Source organism: Ctenocephalides felis, unplaced genomic scaffold (assembly GCF_003426905.1).
Source record: "Ctenocephalides felis isolate EL2017-DRISC unplaced genomic scaffold, ASM342690v1 CF-g0.4_SCAFFOLD_00845, whole genome shotgun sequence".
In the NCBI taxonomy this organism is placed as follows: Eukaryota; Metazoa; Arthropoda; class Insecta; order Siphonaptera; family Pulicidae; genus Ctenocephalides; species Ctenocephalides felis.
This window is the reverse complement of record NW_020536999.1, coordinates 94,497,458-94,519,960: the sequence shown is the minus strand read 5'-3', so window position 1 is coordinate 94,519,960 and position 22,503 is coordinate 94,497,458. Positions and strand designations below refer to the sequence as shown.

The following is a 22,503-nucleotide window of genomic DNA, read 5'->3' as shown; positions in this document are numbered from 1 at the left end:
AAGTACACCAAGTGGATCAAAATAAACAACAAAAGGAAAACATTGATTCAAATACTAGTCTTTTACTACCAGCAACAGCGTACAAAAGTTCTGCATACACTGCTCTGAGCACTGCTAAACAATCACCCACCATTCCTGCTTCAATAAATAAATATAACAAGGCAAACAAATTAATTGCTACGCCTGAGCAACATGTTATATCACATGAGAAGAGAATTAAGCATACTAAGTTGCCAAGATTGATTGCGTCCAACAATAGGACTCAAGATAGTTTTGCAGATTTATCTGTTAGTTCTGCAGAAGTATCAGTGTGTGTTAAGAAGACTCCAGTGCGTACTGCAACTGTCTTGGGGAAGAAATTGTAGAAGTAGATGGTTAAATAAGTTAGTTAAGAAATATATATGATATACTAGTTTTATTTCTTGTCTTTATTAAAATAATAAAATATATATACCATAACCTTTCAAGTTTAGTATCTTTTGAAATTCGAAAACATTCATATTAAGGACCACTCTAATGTATTTATATGTATTAAGTTGGTTCCTAATATGGATTTTTTGAATTTCTTATATATATATATATATATATATATATATATAATGTATATATATATATATATGTATATATATATGTATATATATATATATATATATATATATGTCCATATTAGAGTGGTCCTTAATATGGATATTTTAAAATCATGAAATGTTTTTGTGTCAATTCTTTAATTCCAAATTCAATAAATTTTGAGAACAGGCACAAGAACATTATGGAAAGTTGTAATTTTACTATGTATATATAAAATATATAGATCTTATATATAATTTTTTGAATAATAAACAATTAGATTTTTATAGAAGCATTTTATAATCCTTTTTTTTAACGAGCTTTTCAGAGTGAACGAGTTATAGCAGAAAGCTGTAATTCTAGTATGTTATTTTATGAAGTATAAAAATTGACTAAATATTTAAAAATAATGCATTACATACAATTTTTCTAATATTTAATGATTAGATGAAATGTGCTTCTCTGTGTAAGTTTTATCGAAATTACTTATTGTTTGAAAATTTTAATGAAACTTTGCTGTACTGAACTAAAATATTATAGGCCTATGATAAGTGGTTTAATTATAAACATTTATTAGGGCAGTATTGCCAATATATTTATGTGGGTGTTTGTGGTTTCTAATATGGATATTTTGGAAGTTTTTGCTCCCAAGGGCTCAAATGCTTCCAAAATGATAAAAAAAATTATCTGAAAGTTTTAACTCTTAATATTAACTTTAAGATAGTCTGCACTTCAGACAAAGTTTCTTATAGAAATAGCATTGGATAAAACTATTTGCTTTTTAGAATTTTATAAGTTAGCTTAGTTGTATTTGCTTATTTTGATCATAAATAAAAATTTACAACAAAAACGTAATATATTAATATATTAAATATTAAATCAAATAACATTTTAAGAAATAAGTATTCACTTAAGAAGAATCAAGAAACTTTGGTTGGAGTGCGAACTATCTTTAAGTTAATATTAAGACCTAAAACTTTCAGAGAATTGTTTTTTGTCAATTTGGAAGCATTTGAGCCCCAGGGAGCAAGGAAATTCGTAAATATCTACATTCAATACATATGCTATACACTTGTGGGAACCTTCTTTTTAGTTTCTGTCTGAATTTAGTTTGCTAGTAGAGTCCATTTGTAACGTGCATGCTTTAAGTAGAATATCCAAGTACTTACTTGGCTATTATAAAATAACAATAAACACTATAAAATATTATTTACATATATCTCAACTTGTCTTTAGGCAAAATGCCACTTGCACCTAGAGTTTTGTTCATAACAATAATCTCAATGAAATATATTTGTACTAAAAAATTGAAGTAACGCTTACTATGCTTTGCCAAACCTTAGTAAAAATGTATGAGAAAGGTTTGTGTTAGGTTCGGTCGACATGGCAAGCACTCGTATTTTTTTTAAATTATATATATATATATATATATATATATATATATATACATACGAGTATATATATATATATAAACAATTACCTCTCATTACGATCATCATGTTGCCCAAAAGTGGGTCCGTGGTCTCGTCGATGAAAAAATTATGGTCCACAAAATGATCAAAATCTTTCACGCCCATTTGCCTGACCAGCTCTGGATCTCGTATCAGCAATACAGGTTTTAAAACTTCGTAGAAACCTGAAAATCTAAAAAAATAGGTGTAAGTGGTATTTTGCCTTAGAGTAAGTTGCATGAACTTCTCGGTAAGTGTAAGTAATAAATCCATATATCAATTTATGAGGTGTTTATAGGTATACCAAATTGCTGTAGAAACTTATACTGCGAGAAACAATTGCAGATTATTCAAAATGGACAAATTTTTTAAACGTGTAGGCTATTTTCGATATTTTTGAAAAATCAACACAATTCTAAAAGTGCGGCCGATTAATACAAACTTTAATTTAATTTTTGTAATTAAAGCACTTTTCGTAGGCCTCTAATATTTTAGTACGTCTAATGAGACCAGCAATTTTATTGTCAAACAACGGTTTATCAAATTAACCATTAACCAATTACGTAGAAACGTCTTCACCGATCTTTGCCAAAAAGTAATCAGCACGATTTCCAACCAATATCTTTCGATTATTTTTTGAACTTTCAGTTTTGGTTCAGATTTTTTTTTGTTAAAACGTAGACTATTGTTCACATTTGTACTTTTCTGCTAGTTGTAAAAAACGGCTTGTCTTGTCTTGAAAAACGAACCATGCCGAGTGCTTATCGAGTTACATCAAATGGGTTTAAAATGTTTTAAATCGGTGCAGCCATTTTTTGAAGAAAAAAAACGGTAACGAGGTCAAAAATCAACTCACATGTGTACACATACATAGTTTTTCCAAATTTAGTATCAAAGGATTCAGAATGACTAGCAAGACGGATTTATATTACAAAAACATGGACAAGGAAATTTTGCACTTTACTGCTAATTCTATAAAAACTGCTTGGATGATCGTCTTGAAAATCTGACCAATGTCAGATGCTTATTGAGTTGCATCAAATGATTTTAAAATTTTTGAAATTGGTGCAGCTATTTTTTGAGAAAACGGCGACGAGGTCAAAAATCGACTCACATGTACACAAACATAGTTTTTCCATATTTAGTATCAAACTATTAGGAACTACTTCAAAGGCCAAGTTGGATTTTTACGTGACAACATAAACTTCTCACTATTTCCAATTTCAGGTAATATAACTTTTACCCAACCTTCATAATGTCTTTTATCTCACCTGCTATCAGGAAAATTCTCATAAGCTCTTCCGTAGGTATAAATCTGATTTTCCAACTGGAAAAAGTTTCTCCAGGTGCTTCCAAGGATCGGGACAGGTTTCAGGTACGGAACTATCGTCTTGGAGAATCTTCTTTGCGATTTTGTGACTCGCCAATAGGCCAGGATCAATAGAATTCCGCCTAGGATTATGTAATCGGATTGGTTTATGGATAGATCCATGATCTGGAATGCAAAACTAGGTGTTAGTGGCATTTTGTCTTGAGGTAAGTTGCATGAACTTTATAATAAGATTAATATATAAATTTTTGGGTGTTTTATAAGTATACCGAGTTACTGTAGAACATTTGAAAATATTGCAAATTCTTCATTTTTTAACAAATTTGTCAAACATACAAACATTTGACAAATAGTTTAAATTCTATGAGTGCTTGCCATGTCGGCCGAACCTAACACAACGCTTTTTCATACAGTTTTGCTTAGGCTTGGATATGCATGGCAAGCGTTACTTCAATATTTTTTGGTAAAAATGTTTTTAATAAGTTTTATTGTTGTGTTAGTGAATAAAATTTTAGGTGCAAGTGGCATTTTGTCTTAAATCAAGTAGCATGGACTTTACTATCTATGTAAATAATCGGCATAACCAATAAGATATGATGACGATAAAATTCAATTTAAATAGTCAATATTAACTTTCCGTAAAAAGTATTCAATTCCTATTGATAGGGAGATGTGCTGATTAGTTTTTGGCAAAGGCAGGTCTAGCCGTTTCGGAAATATGGTGCAAAGATTGCAGAAAATTAAAATCGAGTTTTTGAGAGAACGGAGCATCCGATTTAATTGATCCAAAAAAACATTCAATTCGTATTGATGGGGAGAAGTGGTTACTTCAATAGTTTTTGGTAAAAATGTATTTAATAAATTTTATTGTTGTCAGTGAATAAAATTAGGTGCAAGTGGTATTTTGTCTTAAGTCAAGCATAGTCAATAAGATATGATGACGATAAAATTTAATTTAAACTGTCAATATTAACTTCCCGTAAAACATATACGATTTCTATTGATAGGGATATATGCTAATTAGTTTTTGGCAAAGGCAGGTCCAGCCGTTTCGCAGATACGGAGCAAAAAGTGCCAAAAATAAAAATCGAGTTTTTGAGAGAACGGAGCATCCGATTTGAATGACCCACAAAACATTCAATTCGTAATGATGAGGAGAAGTGGTGATTAGTTTTTGGCGAAGGCAGGTCCATCCGTTTTGGAGATATCTAGCTAAATGTGCAAAAAATGGCAGTTTTTGAGAGAAATAAGCACGTGATTTGGATGATTCAAAAAACTTTCTGCTTGTGTTGACCAAAACGATTGTTTTTGATAAGATATTTTTTTTCAAAAAATTTTCTTTTAAATTTCCAAAAAAATATTTTTCGCACCATGGGCCTCCCTTCCTCAGTCTGTTTATAACAATCTATTAATCATAAAGAAACGGCTCTGCCGATCGTCGCACAAATTATTACACACTTACTATTACTGCGCAAATACACTTTTTCCAATTTCGGTGTCAAACGACTTGAAAACACAAAATTAGCAAATCGGATTTGCTGGCAAAAACATAAACGTCTTCGTCGGCAAGTTAATAAATTAAATATATAAATAAAAATTATTTTACTCACAATTATTTATTTCAACCAATAATACGATTTATAGTTAATAAAACTAAATTATTACTTAATCATCTTTCACTACTTTAAAATTTATACTATTGAATATTGCGTGAATTTATTATGACATTGCGTTATTTAAAATTATCTTTAAGATATATATATATATATATATATATATATATTATCGATAAGATAACAGCAGATAAGACATCTAATTATCAATAAAAATTAAATCGAAGGTCACAGTATAAAAGGTGCAAATTCATAAGAAAGGTATGTTTAGAATGTGTTGATTAAATTTTTTATAGATATCTGCGAAAGCTGTAAGTACTGTCACAGTCTAAACGATACTTGGAATTAACCTTATCGACTCGGATGCCGCCGCTCCGGTGGCAAAATTCATATAGATCTCGCAATTCGCGAGTGTGAAGGGTTAATTTATATGAATTTCAAGCTTGGACTGTGATTATTTTGGGTAGTTTTCATTGTTATCAATATTTTTTTTAAATTGTGCCAAATAGGTCAAAGTTGATGCCATATTTTAACATTAAATACAGTTTTTGATAATACTGTGGGGATCAAGCAGGCTAGTCATGAGGGAAGAAAACAATTAGACTTGTCATTTTGATATCGTAGTATTTTTATAATCAATAAATTTTATATATTTTTATACAAGTGGAGGTTATACTTTCATATACATTACTACTCCCACAATACATTTTTATTGTTTGTTATTATATAAAGTTAGATAAATATTTATATACTTTATCTATCAACATTTCCATCAATTTTGATTTTCATTTTAAAAATTTTAAATTCATAGTTTAATAGATACTCTTAATTCTGTAAAAGTTGGGACAATTGGATTATTATTTTTGTCCTAGAAATGTTATTTACGGTTACCTTTCCGAAGGTTATGAACAACAATGATAAAAATTTAGTACAATGATCGAAAAATGATTACAGTTTCTCCAAAGCTCTACATTGTACATAAATGATTATAATTTTCAATCTGTAGGGAATAACTTTCTTTTTTTGTATTTTTTATTTTTTTGACGTTGAGTTCTGAGACACTCTGTATACAAAAACAAATATATAAATTAAAACATAACTGACAAAATAATAACTGTTAACTGTCAAACATAGAACTCAACGTAATGATGGGGATGAGTAGTGATTAGTTTTTGGCAAAAACAGGTCCAGCCGTTTCGGAGATACGCAGCTAAATGTGCAAATAATGGCAGTTTTTGAGAGAAAAACTATGTATTTGCTATGCGATCAGGCGTTTTACACATAAAACCTAACCTACAAAACGCACAAGTATCATAAGTGCAACTCTCTGAAGTCTCGTTGATGACACATACGTGAAGTTAGGCTTTATGTGTAAAACGCCTGATCGCATAGCAAATACATAGTTTTTCTCTCAAAAACTGCTATTTTTTGCACATTTAGCTGCGCATCTCCGAAACGGCTGGACCTGCTTTTGCCAAAAACTAATCACTACTCATCCCCATCATTACGTTGAGTTCTGAGACTCCCTGTATACAAAAACATATATAAATTGAAATATAACTGTTAACTGACAAAAATCTATGTATTTCCTGTGCGATCAAGCGTTTCACACATAAAACCTAACCCACAAAACGCACAAAACTCGAATAAGAATTTTATCATAAGTGCAACTTTCTATGTTTTGTTGAGAAAACATACGTGAAGTTGGGTTTTATGTGTAAAACGCCTGATCGCATAGCAAATACATAGTTTTTCTCTCAAAAACTGCTATTTTTTGCACATTTAGCTGCGCATCTCCGAAACGGCTGGACCTGCTTTTGCCAAAAACTAATCACTACTCATCCCCATCATTACGTTGAGTTCTGAGACTCCCTGTATACAAAAACATATATAAATTGAAATATAACTGTTAACTGACAAAAATCTATGTATTTCCTGTGCGATCAAGCGTTTCACACATAAAACCTAACCCACAAAACGCACAAAAGTCAAGTAAGAATTTTATCATAAAGTGCAACTTTCTGAAGTCTCGTTGATGGCACATACGCGAAGTTAGGTTTTATGTGTAAAACGCCTGATCGCATAGCAAATACAAAGTTTTTCTCTCAAAAACTGTCATTTTTTGCACATTTAGCTGCGTATCTCCGAAACGGCTGGACCTGCCTTTGCCAAAAACTAATTACTTCTTCTCCCCATCATTACAAATTGAATGCTTTTTGGATTATTCAAACCAGATGTCAAACTCGATTTTTATTTTTTGCACTCTTTGCTCCGTATCTCCAAAACGGCTCGACCTGCCTTTGCCAAAAACTAATCACTACTTTTCTCCCTATCATTAGGAATTGAATGTTTTTTGGATTATTCAAATCAGATGCCAAACTCGATTTCTAATTTCTGTACTCTTTGCTCCGTATCTCCAAAACGGCTGGACCTGCCTTTGCCAAAAACTAATCAGCACATCTCCCTATCGATAGGAATCGAATGTTTTTTTGAACCATTCTAATCGGTTCATCCGTTTGCTCAAAAACGTGGACGAAAAATTGTATCCATACATACATACACACACACACACACACGCTCGTCCATTTTTTCTAAGGTATGCCAAAATGTTCAGAAACCTTCAAAACGTGAAGAAAAAATTCAATTTCGATTTCGATTTTTGAACGATTACAATTATAGATAAATAAGCAATATAATATTACAATACTACGGAAAATTAATAAAATAGCAATTACAATGCTCGTTCTCGTTTATACTTATTTATCTATGGATATGTTGAAATTTTATAGTGTAAATTATTAGATAGATTATGATAGAAGTGATAAAATAATTAAAAAACTTTAATATTTATTTATATATTATTTAAAATATTTTATTTATTTTTCATTAAACATTTTATACAGAAAATCGCATTTAAAATTACCGCGCTGAAGTCGGCAGCCATTACTCATTGACATTCAACCATAGATAAAAGAAGAGTATGCATTCAACTGTCATAATTTATTTATAATATTAATTAGAAGAAACATCAAAACGCATATATATTATTTCAATTTAAAATATAATTTATATTTACAATATTTTTAATCATTTAAAATTTAAAAAAGAATTATTTAAATTTAATGTGTCAATGTGTCAATTACCATGACACCCAACAGTCATCCATTGCACAAGTCGCAAGATGTCAGTTTTAATTCGGCGCCAATTAAATAATAAATGTATATAAAAATAAAATAATAATTAAACAGTGATGAAATGTAATTTGAACGTATTATAAATTATATTTTAGTTTTATGTTGTATTTTTGCGATTTTGTGATTTTATTATATATTTTAATTTAGTTAAATTTAAACAGTGAAGTTTTAGGTTAATAATGACATTTTTAGGTTAACCTCATTGAAAGATTTTATGCATAAAAATGTTTTAATTGAAATTGTTTGTAATATATTTAAAATGAAAAGGAATTCTATAGGTATGGATTTTAGGATTTACAATACAATTTAATAGTTTACTTTGAATCGTCTTAATTTCAATTTTTTTTTATCATACATAAAAGAAGAGTATTACTGTAATTTTTTGTTTGCTGACATGAAAATAATGAATTTAGAGTTTACTTTAAATTGTTTTAAATCTAATGACGTATATAAATATATTACTAAGATTGAATTAATAGTTTTATGTGCCAGAATATATATTCGATGTTTTTTATGTACAACTTTATTACAGTCACATATTACATTTTGCATTGTCTTATTTATTACACTTGACACGAATTGTATTTTTGGGTATATTTCTATTAATTAATATTGATTTTTTTTGTTTTTTATATATTTATTATTTAGGAATTTGTTTAATGGTGTATTTTATTGTTTGTATCTTTCAGCAAATTCACCGAGAGGAGAATGCAGATATGCTGAAAAATGTTATCGGAAGAATCCAGTACATTTTCAAGAATATGGACATAAACATTGTAAGTAATAATAATAATATATTATATATTGTAAATGTTAAATATGAACAATACAACACTCAGATTTTTAACACACTTTATTTAGTAATTACAGACGTTTCGAGACGAAGATGAGGCATACCATGGTTTCGAAACATCTGTAATTACCAAATAAAGTATGTGTTAAAAATCTGAGTGTTGTATGTTCATATTTAACATTATATATATATATATATATATATATATATATATATTATATATATATATATATATATATAATTCGAGACACCCAAATCAATTCAAAACTATGCTATCAGAACATATGATCAACTTAAACCATACTTTTGGCATGTCAAATCCTTCCATCCCATATATTGAAAAGAATTGTGGCCTTACTACTTACATACTTCTTGTGTCAACAAACGGAATTCCTCTCATATTTTACATGGCAGTTACAAAGTCTTTGTTCGGATACCCTTTCTCTGTTTCTCATTCCTCTTTTGTTTTTTACACTCTGCAAATTCTGTAAAAGTCTAAAAGACTGGTAAGCATATGTTTTTGGAAAGTTATAAAATACATGCTTCATTCAGATTTGATGGTGTCTTGTAAAATGGTCAAGGATTATTTTATAGTCATTGCAAAGCGAATTTGTGTCAGTTCTTTTATTTATTGCTGCCTCATTATGCAATGATATTAGGCATCCTTCACTAAATCTTCTTTTAAATATGTTACTTTCAAAATGTAGGATTATGCGATTAAGAAAATCATTGTTATATTTGAGTTTGTTGATGTGTTCTGCGAACATTGTTTTATATTGTTTTTTGTTTTTGGAATTGTTGTTTTGGTAACTGAGTGTTTTATGTAATATATAAGGTACTTTTGTAAGATTATTGTTAATATCTCAACATTTTGTTAGAAGAGATATGGATTTTAGTATTTGCTATTTTAAAAGACATATTTAATATAACATATCGAAATTACATCTGAATAATGTGCACTCTGGGTAATATTTACTTTGCCTTTTCATTTTGTCCTAACACTGAGTATGTTCTAGGAGAAAATAAGGTGCTTTTGTAAGATTATTGTTAATATCTCAACATTTTGTCAGAAGTCATATCTATTTTAGTATTTGTTCTCATAAAAGACATATTTAAGTATACCATATCAAAATTACAACTTTTTAGGATGATATCAATAAAGATATATCAATTTTAGTATTTGTTATCAAAGTAGACATATTCTAACTGCAATATATTAAGTTTGCAATAATGACTAGAAATATTTTTAATAATTGTTTGAACAAATATTTTTTTACAATTAATATCTTTTGTGCCATAGTACTTTTTTTATATGATTATAAATTTATCAAAATTTAACAAGAAAACATATCAGTTTTAGTGTTTGTTTTCATATAAGATATATTTAGTACATGATATATTGAAATTATTAAATTATTATACAAATGGTACGACTTCAAGATCTATATTTATTTATACAAAATACTCAGTATTAGAATAAACCAAAAGGTCAAGTAAATTTTACCCTCAGTGCACACTGTTAATCCTAGAAAGTTGTAATTTGGATATATTATACTTAAATATGTCTATTATGATAACAAATACTAAAATTGATCAGTTTTCTCTCTTTTTTTTTTCTTTTTAATTTCAATACCAGTCACAACTGTTCAGTTGTAATTTTAAACAACTCTCAAAAAATTGGTATAATCATTCACCTTGTTGTTATTCACCATTTCTTTGTAAATTATATATAATAATATAACTTACATATTTATCTATTATTTTAGTGATGGACATATTAAACCAAACTCCCGAAGGCACCGATTTTGAAATTCCTCAGCATCTACTAGCATGCAGAGAAATTTTAACTACACAACTAAAAATATTAGTAGATTTAAATATTATACCAAATAAAAAAGTAAAAACTGATCATGATAATAATCAATCCAATTCTAATAACAATTTTGAAGATTCTTTACCTAATTCTAGTAGCACAAATAGAAATATAAATAATGAAGGTAATAGAAATCTAATTGATGAAGGAAATAAAAATTTAACTAATGGAGGAAATAGAAATGTAATTAATGAAGGTAATAGAAATATATTTTTTACATTTTATTCATTTTACATAAAAGATGTTGAAGTAGTTTTTTTAATGAAGGTGCAAATAGAAACACAATTACTATTAGGACTCCGCAAGACATAAATAATGATGTTGATGCTGGTTCATCAAGTACGATTTCTATAAAGACTCCACAAGAAATTAATGCTGATGCTGGAACATCGAGTAATAATGATTTTAGTTTTTCAACTAGTAGAAATAGTGTTTCACCGAGACCAGAAAAGACTGATTGTGATTTAGAAAAGTTAGATGTTGATAGGAAGAAGCATTTGGTGGTTGAAAAAGATGATAAGAAGAAAAATTTGGTGGTTGAGAAGGATGATTCGAATGTGAGGAGAAGTCCATCGCCAAGAAGTAGGCGTAAGGTTGATCCTAAAGAAATATTTAAGTAAGTACTTTACTCTCATTATTATATTTATCTTCAGCATTTGAGAGAAAACATTGGTTTTAGTATTTGTTATTATAGTAGACATATTTAGAAAGGAAATATTTAAATTATAAAAATGTGATGCAAATAGTACATCCTGCAGAGCTTTATTATTATAATTTTATCTTGATATCTATTTGGTCAGAGCAAAACAAGTGGTGCTTTTTTAAAAAAATTGTTACGATTTTAATACTTTGTGAGAAGGTATATCAATTTTAGTATTTGTTATTATAGTAGACATATTGAAGTAAAACGTATTAAATTTACAGCATTGTAGAAAGAATATAAATATTTTTTTCAAGTATTTGAACATTGGTTTTTGCAATTTATTCATTTACTACCAAAAACGTCGTGGTACTTTTTGCATATAATTATTTTCTTGAATATTTGTGAGAAAACATTTTGATTTTAGTATTTGTTATTAAAGTAGACATATTTAAGAATAATATGTTAAAATTACAACGTTTTACAATGAATAGACATATTTTTTAAGTTATTTGAACATTGGTTTTTGCAATTTATTCATTTTCTAGTTTTGGTACTTTTTGCATATAATTATTATTTTCTTGAATATTTGTGAGTAAAGATCGATTTTAGTATTTGTTGTCATAGTAGATATATATATGAATAATATATATTCAATTTTCAACGTTTTAGAGTAATGAGGAATATTTAAAAAAAAATATTTAAACATGGTTTTTACAATTTACATCAAACACGTTTGGGTACTTTTTATAAATAATTGTTATATTCTGGAATATTTGTGAGAAAACATATTGATTTGAGTATTTGTTATTAAAGTAGATATATTTAAGAATAATATATTAAATTTACTACTTTCTAGAATGAATAGAAGTATTTTTAAAAATAATTTGAATAATGGTTTTTGCAATTTATTCATTTTCTACCCAAAAACGTCGTAGTGTTTTTTGCATTTAATTATTATTTTCTCAAATATTTGTGAGAAAACATTGATTTTAGTATTTGTTATTATAGTAGACATATTAAACTATAACTTATATATTTGTTATTATAGTAAATTTATTAAACTATAACAACAAACGAAAATATTTAAGAAAAAAAACCATACTACTTCATTTTATCAATTTATAACTAATTCTTAAAACTACATTCATTCATTGGATGTACTTTTTTCATAAAAAACTAATCATCTTAATAATTTCTAAGCAAACTCATCAAATTTAAAATTTGTCATCATAGTGGACACTTTAAAGAATAACAAATAGATAAAAGAAGAGTATAACATATCAAAATTGAAGCTTTGTAGGACAACTAGAACTATTTTTTAAAAAATTGAAACTTGTTCGAATAACTCATCATATATATTCATACATTTATTTACAAAATATCATATCTCAAATATTTGTGAGAAATCTTATCAATTTTAGTATTTGTTATTATAGTAGGCGAGAATATTAAAAAAAAAACTTTACTACTTTAGTTTATCAAATTGTAATTTTTTAAATTTTATCCATTCATCAGAGGTACTTTTTTTTATAAAAAACTGATTATCTTAAAAATTTCTAAGAAAACTCATCAATTTTAGTATTTGTCATCATAGTAGACACTCTAAAATATAAAATATCAAAATTGAAACTTTGTCAGACAACCAGAACCATTTTTGAAAAAATTGAAACTTTGCTTGAATAACTCATCATGTCTATTAATGCATTTTTTTTAGAAATTTTTTTTATCTCGAATATTTGTGGGAAAATATATCAATTTTAGTATTTGTTATCATAGTAGATATATCAAAGTATAACATTCAAATTGCAACATTCCACAACAAACGAAAATATTAAAAATAAAATTCTTTAGTTTACTTTAGTATACTTTAGAGTATATCAATTTGTAATTTTTTAAATTGTACCCATTCATCAGAGATACTTTTTTATAAAAACTAAATATCTTGAAACTTTCTAAGAAAACTCATCAATTTTAGTATTTGCATCATAAGGTACACAATGAAGTATAACATATCGTAATTGCAACCTCATAGGACAACCAAAACTATTTTTAAATTGAAACTTTGCTCGAAAAACTCATCATGTCTATTAATGCTTTTATTTAGAAAATATATATCTCAAATATTTCTTATCAATTTTAGTATTTGTTGTTATAGTAACCATACAAATTTTTTTAGTGTGGTGGCTCCACAAGGAAAATTTGCAGAAAAATTGGCAAAAGCTAGTCCATATAATTTTTTTTTAACTACAGTCACTGCTAATCGAGTTACACATGATGAACCACTCAGTGTTACTTTCACAGGTAATAAATAAATAAAATAATATTTTATAAATAAACTATTATTTATAATTTATTTTAGAATTGCTAGATAAAAGTCTTGGAGAGCTAGAATCATCAGTACAAATTAATTTCATGGTTGATCTGTCCTGGTTATTAGCTCATTACTATGTTTCTGGAAACAGGTATTTTGAAAATATTTAATGAGCTCTTCAGGATGTAAGTTCATGAATTATATTCTAGAGACACTCAACTTTTGATTCTGTATGGTGAAGAGACAGATGACTTAATTGATATAAATAAAAAGTCCAAAAATATACAAACAGTTCAAGTCAAGATGGGGAGTCCTTTTGGGAAACATCACACGTTAGTATAATATATATATAAAATAATATATATACATATATATATATATATATATATTTATTTATTTATTTATTTATTTACAATTTTTATTTATTATTTAGGAAAATGTCCTTGCTTGGTTACAAAGATGGTTCAATGCGAGTAGTGGTCTCAACAGCAAATTTGTATGAGGATGATTGGGAAAATAGAACTCAGGGGTAAGTATATATATATATATATATATATATATATATATATATATATATAGATGGTAAAGTCTTGGATTTGTAAATATTTTGTAGAGCTTCTAACAAAGAATCCAAAAAGTTATAAAAAACAAAAAAGTTTTTTAAAAAACCATTTCTTTATTTATTTACTGTCGACATTTTTAACTAGAGATTTTCCATCTTCAGGACATCTGTCAAGAAACATGATCTTGATAAGATTTAAGCAAACAATATGTTTAAGAAAAGCAGATGGTAGATTTTTTATATAAAATGAATAAAATTGTGAGAAAAAGTATTGTACAGAAATATGACAATATAATCAAAAGAAAAATGATAAAAATAAATGAATGGATTATATAACAAAATATTAAAAATGTTAAAAAATTAGATAATTTTAGAAAGTTTTAAGAAAAGCTTACTGAAAAAACAGAATTAATCACCTGTATGGTTGATTATACACTAACACTTTTTCACTAAAAAAGATTTTATCAAAGAAGTGATTTTATACACTTCTTTTCAGATAAAGAAATAAATTTTGTAATTCAAAATTTTTTTTAATTATGTCTTTTGAGTTTGTTATGTTATGTGAGATAAAAAATATTATTCCCTTAATGTTATGAGATGACTATTGGTAACAAACTGATTATTGAATGGATGGATTTTTTAAGACAAAAAACACTTGACCTAAAATCTGTGTGTACATATGTGCATGTTATTTCTATTAATTTTATATAAAAAATCTACCATCTTCCGCTTTTCTTAAACATATTGTTTGCCTAAATCTTATCAACATCATGTTTCTTGATAACATGATAAATATCATGTTTTCTAAACATGATAAATATCATGTTTTTTAAACATGATAATTAATATGAATTCTAATTCTATTTTAGCCTATGGGTGAGTCCCCGTTTGCCAGCAATCGAAACAGTATGGGACACCAGAGTTGGTGAAAGTGAAACCGGGTTTCGTGATGATTTACTTCGATATTTGATCTCATATAAAATTCCACAACTCCAAACGTGGATTGCCAGGATTAGGAAGACTGATTTTAGCTCTATAAAGTAAGTAGAAATAGTAAAATTTTCTATAAACTTTCATATTGTTTTTTAATATTCAAAATCTATTAATTGATTCAAAAGATATATTAATGTTTGGAAAAATGTACAAGTTGATGTAAAACTGAATTTCTACTTTTTTATTTTTTATCATTTCATATTTTTATTAATATCATATAGATCAGGGCTTATCAAACTTTTGTCCTTCATGCCCCTAGTTGTAATAGGGTCTTAAAAATATATTTTTAGAGGATTTATTTGGTAACAATATACATATATACAGATAAATATGAAAATATAGTTTTAGAATTTGTGTGTTAAAAACGCGGTATTATAAAATAATAAATACTTGACATTGAAAACTCTCGCAACCCCATTTGGGGTCGCGACCCATAGTTTAAAAAACCCTGATATAGATAATAAAATATAACATTTAAAATTTATAGCACAGTTCTACAAACTGCTCCAATTTGCTCCAATTTATTTTAAACTAGGTATAAGTGGCATTTTTCTAAGACAAGTTGCCTGACCTTTCCATTATACCTTGATAATCAATTTGATCAATAACTATTAACTGTGTATCAAGATTTTTACATGTCAATTTTTTAACACTTTTTTTTAACACACGCGTATTTACACCTACATTATCTCTAAAGTATGCCAAAATGTTCAGAATCTTTTAAAAAATAAGCAAAAATTTGTATATACTCTTTTTTTGTGAAGACTATTTTTGCAATTTTATCGTGTTTAGAAGGAAACTTTATTATTATTCTATATCTATATTATTATGTATATTTCATTTTCAGTGTTTTTCTTGTTGCCTCAATTCCTGGTTCTCATCGTGGTTTAGATGGCACTCGGTATGGTCATAAAAGATTGGCAGCATTGCTGTCAAGTCATGCGAATGCTGCAGCTACTTCTAAAGATTATGTTGTTGCCCAGAGTTCGAGTATTGGCAGCTTGGGACCAAATAAAGATGTAATGATTAATAAATAAATAAATATAAATAGATAATATTTATATAAATATATTTATTTTTAGTCTTGGGTAGGTGGTGAATTCTTAACAAGTACTACACGAACAAAACCTCGTGGAACAAGTGGAGGTATGTGTAGCCTTTCATGTATAGCCTGTTATGCATAACCCAACATTATCTTTAGAATTAGCAGAAAAGTGCCTTTTTCTAGATGCTTCAGCAAGATTATTGGAGCAGAGACCGTTGATCAAAATGATATATCCCTCATTAGCCAATGTTCGGGCAAGTCACGATGGTCTGATGGGTGGTGGATGTCTTCCTTATAATGTTAAAACGCATTCAAAACAGAATTGGCTTGTGTCAATATTACAGTAAGTGATAAAATAACTTTCTAATTTTAACCACATACTATCTAACTACCAGTGTAAATAATAGGGTTTATACAAAAACCGACATTTCAGAAAACTGGTTTTCGAATTTTAATTTTACTAAAAAACCGGTTTTAACTGGTTTTCGAATTTTATATAGAAAATAAATTTTTGCTCGAATATCCTGTAATTTATCCGCAAATTTAGTGTAATTTAGAGCAGTATTTGACTGAATTTATTTATTGTTCAATTTTATAGTTAGTAAACTAAATTATTTTAATTTTAATTAGTAGAACTAAAAAATAATAGTTTATCTTGATTAAATAACTTTGAAAATAATTATTTGTTATTCATGCATCATTTTCACATATAACAATGAAAATATTTTTATGATAGTGAAAGGAAAGTTTTCGAATAAATAAGAATAATACATTTTTAAATAAAAAACATTCATTAAATTAAAAAAAAAATTGAAAAATATTAGATACATGTTGATACATACTTGTAAATATCAATTTTAGTTTTAAAAACAATTAAGCTAAACCCAGGTATTTTCTGTTCCGAGCAATTTTAATTAATTAATTTTAATCATTCTAATTGCTGTTTTGTTTAATAAAATATGATTTCAAAAAGCTCTGAACGTCTATTGAATTGCTACTTAGACGTGTCCTTTGTTTACTCACAAAATTTCCAAAATAGAAAATACTCTCATACTTGCGACCAAAATATGCTTAATTGTTTTTAAAGCCTGATATAATAATTCTAAGTTTTTTGTTCTTCAATTTGTGGCTTCAAGGGTTTGAAACTTTTTTTTTTAAGTTTGAGTAGAGAAAGTTACTTCTTCAAGAAGAAGTCACACTGATTTAAATTAATATATACCCTGGTATAAAAATCGAAATTAATATATACAAAACCTTTCTGGAAACCATTGCTGACTGATAAGATATCAAATGCTATTGAACCGATATGATTACAAAGAATCAAAACGCTTTCATCTATCTTTATTTGGATATATTTGTTATTCTTCATTTATACAGTGAAAACTGACTTTTTTCGCTAAAAAAACGGTTTTCGAATTCTCCAGTAAATAACTCACTAATTTATCATCAACCATTTACCATTTGTCTATTTTCAGCCAGTTAACTCTCTAATTTTCTACCAACAACATACTATCCATCTTCCAATGTAAATAACTTACTAATTTATCATCAATCATTCACCATTTGTCTATTTTTAGCCAGTTAACTTTCTAATTTTCTACCAACCACATACTATTGATCTTCCAGTGTAAATCACTTACTAATTTATCATTTATTATTCACCATTTGTCTATTTTCAGCCAGTTAACTTTCTAATTTTCTACCAACAACATACTATCCATCTTCCAATGTACTCGTAAATAACTTTCTAATTTATCATTAATCATTCACCATTTGTCTATTTTCAGCCAGTTAACTTTCTAATTTTCTACCAACAACATACTATCCATCTTCCAATGTAAATAACTTACTAATTTATCATCAATCATTCACCATTTGTCTATTTTTAGCCAGTTAACTTTCTAATTTTCTACCAACCACATACTATTGATCTTCCAGTGTAAATCACTTACTAATTTATCATCTATTATTCACTATTTGTCTATTTTCAGCCAGTTAACATTCTAATTTTCTAATTTATTATTGATCATTCATCATTTGTCTTTTTTCAGCCAGTTAACTTTCTAATTTCCTACCAACCACATGCTATCTATCTTCCAGTGTAAATAACTTACTAATTTATCAACAATCATTTACCTTTTGTCTGTTTTCAGCCAGTTAACTTTCTAATTTTCTACCAACCACATACTTATCTATCCTTCAGTGTAAATAACTTTCTAATTTATAATCAATCATTCACCATTTGTCTATTTTTAGCCAGTTAACTTTCTAATTTTCTACCAACCACATACTATCCATCTTCCAATGTAAATAACTTACTAATTTATCACCAATCATTTACCATCTTTCTATTTTTAGCCAGTGGCGCGCAAAATCAAGGAACAGGACCAAAGCAATGCCGCACATAAAGTCTTACTGTCGTGTCAACATCAAGGATGACAAGATTTTAGGACTGCACTGGTTTTTGGTAACTTCTGCCAATTTATCAAAGGCTGCTTGGGGAGTTGTCAATAAGACCACAGGAGGATCCTTGTGCGGAGATCCGCCATTGAGGATTATGAGCTACGAAGCGGGGGTGCTATTTTTACCGCAATTTGTGGTAAGTAGAAAAGTAATTTTACACATAAAAATACAAAATCTTCAAGGGGGCGTCCATTAATCACGTGAAGGAGTTTTTAAGGATTCTTAGACCCCCACCCCCCTTGGTGATATTCAAAATTACCCCCCCTTCCCCATCAAACATAACGTGTATTTTTAGTTATGTGAAAAAACTGTAAATTTTTTTTTGAAAATGTTTGAAATGTTTAAAAAAAAATGTAAAAAAAATAAATACACGTGATATCTTGCTATACCCTTCCCTCCCCCACGTGATATTTCGTGATTTTTTGTCAAACCCCCCCTCCCCCTAAAAACCGCACGTGATTAATAGACGCCCCTTTGTCAGAGATTTTGACAAGTGCTAGAAATCAGGTTAATGTAACATGAATTTCTCCTTAAATTTTGCCCTGATGGCGTAGTTTCCTCGAAAGTAAGTTTAGATGATCCTGGAGACGGCTTTTGTAATTGTCTGAATGTGTTTATTGTGTTCATGTCGGAAACTTTGGGACATTCAAATTTTTTTAGAAATTTATTTTGGCATGTTTGATTTGGAGAAATGAGTGGCATGATGTGAAGAGATTTTTGTGCTGCCAAGTCAGGACAGGTGGTTAGGGCTCAGTTTCAAGGAGTATTCACTTTTGTTTTGTTAAGTAATTCTTTTTTTTGGTAAAATTCGTTGCATTTTCACCTATTTTCAAAGTTCAAAAACTTCGAGATATTCAATTTTTTTTAGAATTTTATTTTGGCATCTTTGGCATGTTTGATTTGGAGAAATGAGTGGTATGATGTGAAGTAATTTGTGCTGCCAAGTCAGGACAGGTGGATAGAACTCAGTTTCAAAGAGTATTTACATTTTTTTTATTAAGGGGGTTGTTCTTTTTTTTGTTATAAAACATGCAAGGTATTTGTTTTTGTTTTTCTCGAAATGTATTTATCATAAAGACATGCGGTTTTTTTAAACAAAAATTACAAAATCATAGAATATTAAGAAATTTTTTATTTTTTTTTTGTTTCGCCGTCATTTTTTAACCAGGGGGCGCCAAAGTGGGCATTGCAAAATCGATCTCGTTTGCGGTGCCACAGATAAATCCGTTGCGCATCGCCTGAAACAAAAAAAAAAACGAAACTACGTTGAAGAAGAAGTTTGAATCCAGTCCCCCTACCAAAATGAAAGAAAAAAGCAAGAAGGAAAAAATGGCAGCTATTTAAAAAAAAGTGTCCAAAAAGGCCTTTGTTTTGGGACAAGAAGGTTCGCAAATTTTTTTTGCGTAATGTTATCAAGTTGTTTGAGGTAGGGAGACTAGGTATTGCAGTGGTGAACAAATTAAAAAAAATGCAAGTCGATCCGACTTGTAGTTTTTTTTTAATTTGTGGCACCGCATTGAAAAAAGTCAATTTGAGAAAAACGTATTTAAAGTTTTTAATATAATGTACTAAATACACCATTTAATTTAATGTACGAAATACACCATGGTGTTCAAAGATGCTGACACATTAAAAAGGTCACGTGCATGAGGTATTATAATGAAAAAAAGGCAGCTGGCATACAATAGCTCGCGAAACGATAAAAAAACGCTTTCAGAGGATCATACGTATATATATATATATATCTACAACTTCGTCAAAAAAATAGATATTGAGATGATTTTTTTTTTAATAATTCTAAGGTTTTTACCTTTCATAATATCAAAAAATCTCAAAACCGAAACAAAAAAATATAAAAAAAGAACAACCCCCTTAAGTATTTCTTTTTATTTAAGTAAAATATGTTGCATTTTTACCCATTTTTAAAGTTTAAAAACTTTGGGACATTCAATTTTTTTAGAAATTTATTTTGGCACCTTTGGCATGTTTGATTTGGAGAAATGAGTGGTATGGATGTGAAGTAATTTGTCCTGCCAATTCAGGACAAGTGGATAGAACGAAGTTTCAAAAGGAGTATTTACATTCTTTTATTAAGTAATTCTTTTTTTAAGTAAAATATGTTGCATTTTTACCCATTTCCAAAGTTTAAAAACTTTGTGACATTCAATTTTTTTAGAAATTTATTTTGGCATCCAACCTGTGGAGCGCGTCTTCTTGCTAAAACGTTTTCACATTCACATTTTTTATTTCAAATAAAAAAAGAAATTTGAGAAAATATTCGGTAGTTTTTTTATAGCATTTAAAAAGAAAGGTATTTGGCGGAACTTATATGTCTATTTGAAATTGCATTGATTAGTTTGAAAATGGCGGCGGACTAAGCTCAGAGGTAGCATCTATGAGATAAATAAGCATAGCATGTCCGACTCACATGCCGGAGATTGTTGGTTCGATCCCTGACGCTTCCAAATGTAAAATATCAGAAATGTATAAGAATTTCAAATGTAAGATGTATGTAAAAAAAAAATGGTTAGAATTGTATAAGGTATTAGAATTATAAAAATTGAATTAGAATTGAAAATAAAAAAATGAAATAGTAGAAAAAAGTAAGAAGATAAGAAGGGAAGAATGAAGATAAGTTGAACTATGTAGAAGAATAGGATTTATGTGAAGAAGATAAGTTGAAAGAAAGTATATAGTATAAGAAAAATAGAATCTATATATAGATTGAATATGATATAAAAATTAGTATAGAATGTAAATAAATGTTGCAGGTGGCTAAATGCTCAGAGTAAGCGAAGCCAAATAAAAATTATTATTAAAAAAAGAAAGAAAAAAAATTGAACAAACGCTTTCCATGTGCCTAAGTAAAAATGTATGAGAAAGCTTTGTGTTAGGTTCGGACGACATGGCAAGAACTCTTGTGATTTTTTTTTAGAGTTTTGAAATATTTTCAGAAAATAACTGTTTTGTTATAGTAGTTTTTCTCTAGATGTATCTAGTTATCTATTACCTTTGCAGATTCAAAAAGACTTTCTACCTCTGCAAAACGATTCGTCTCTGGGACCAATCTTTCCGATGCCTTTTGATCTACCTTTAACTCCATACAATCCAGACGACACGCCATTCTTTATGGATTTGCTTTCAGGATAGTAGTATTATTTATTTATATATAATTATATAATATATATATATATATATATATATATTTGTGTGTGTGTCTATGATTTTAATTTTCTCAACTAAATAAATCTCCTTTTTCTTCAAAAAATTTATTTATAATTTATTGCATGTTACATTTCATCGATTATCCACTTCCTTAGGAACTATTGAAAGAAAACAAAAACTTTTTTGTTATTTTTACACTTTTTCAATTATTTAGAAAAGCAAAGTATTACCTATTTCTAAAACTAATGAGGAAATTTTGCTATAAAATTATAATGTTAATAATATTAATTGTAATGTTATGGCTAGGTTATGGGTCTATCTTCATATGAATTGGTAGTGCGAATTGGCTGTGCGATCAGATGTTTTACAATTAAAACCGAGTGTTATCAATGAGACTTCTCAGAAAGATGCACCTGTGCAAATTTATAACTTTTTGATAGTTTGTTACTACTAATTTATACGAAGATAGCCCCCTAATATAGCGTTTTCAAAATATTTCT

At 28.1% G+C, this 22,503-nt stretch overlaps 2 protein-coding genes across 2 annotated transcripts; one reads left to right on the top strand and one right to left on the bottom strand.

Moving 5' to 3' along the window:
- Positions 1 to 1,095: 1,095 nt before the first annotated feature.
- Positions 1,096 to 3,543, bottom strand: LOC113363119 (cytochrome P450 9e2-like). Its single transcript, XM_026605601.1, has 3 exons — positions 3,290 to 3,543; positions 2,048 to 2,211; positions 1,096 to 1,109 (listed from the first exon to the last, which is right to left on the bottom strand). The coding sequence occupies exons 1-3, from the start codon at positions 3,541 to 3,543 to the stop codon at positions 1,102 to 1,104; spliced, it is 426 nt and encodes a 141-aa protein (XP_026461386.1). The 3' UTR covers positions 1,096 to 1,101.
- A 4,738-nt stretch (positions 3,544 to 8,281) lies between these two features.
- On the top strand, positions 8,282 to 21,988 carry LOC113377137 (probable tyrosyl-DNA phosphodiesterase). Its single transcript, XM_026617349.1, has 14 exons — positions 8,282 to 8,433; positions 8,845 to 8,931; positions 10,715 to 11,017; positions 11,089 to 11,437; positions 13,641 to 13,765; positions 13,824 to 13,926; positions 13,985 to 14,107; positions 14,209 to 14,304; positions 15,207 to 15,377; positions 16,178 to 16,349; positions 16,413 to 16,476; positions 16,559 to 16,718; positions 18,734 to 18,974; positions 21,857 to 21,988. The coding sequence occupies exons 1-14, from the start codon at positions 8,370 to 8,372 to the stop codon at positions 21,986 to 21,988; spliced, it is 2,190 nt and encodes a 729-aa protein (XP_026473134.1). The 5' UTR covers positions 8,282 to 8,369.
- Positions 21,989 to 22,503: the final 515 nt, after the last annotated feature.

Excerpts from the sequence above, each read along its gene's own strand:
- LOC113363119 (XM_026605601.1), bottom strand. The coding sequence starts at position 3,543 with ATGCCACTAACACCTAGTTTTGCATTCCAGATCATGGATCTATCCATA. Across the intron at positions 2,212-3,289 it reads GAGAATTTTCCTGATAGCAG|ATTTTCAGGTTTCTACGAAG; the intron begins GTGAGATAAAAG and ends CTATTTTTTTAG.
- LOC113377137 (XM_026617349.1), top strand. The coding sequence starts at position 8,370 with ATGCATAAAAATGTTTTAATTGAAATTGTTTGTAATATATTTAAAATG. Across the intron at positions 11,438-13,640 it reads GATCCTAAAGAAATATTTAA|TGTGGTGGCTCCACAAGGAA; the intron begins GTAAGTACTTTA and ends AAATTTTTTTAG. Across the intron at positions 14,108-14,208 it reads CCTTTTGGGAAACATCACAC|GAAAATGTCCTTGCTTGGTT; the intron begins GTTAGTATAATA and ends TTTATTATTTAG.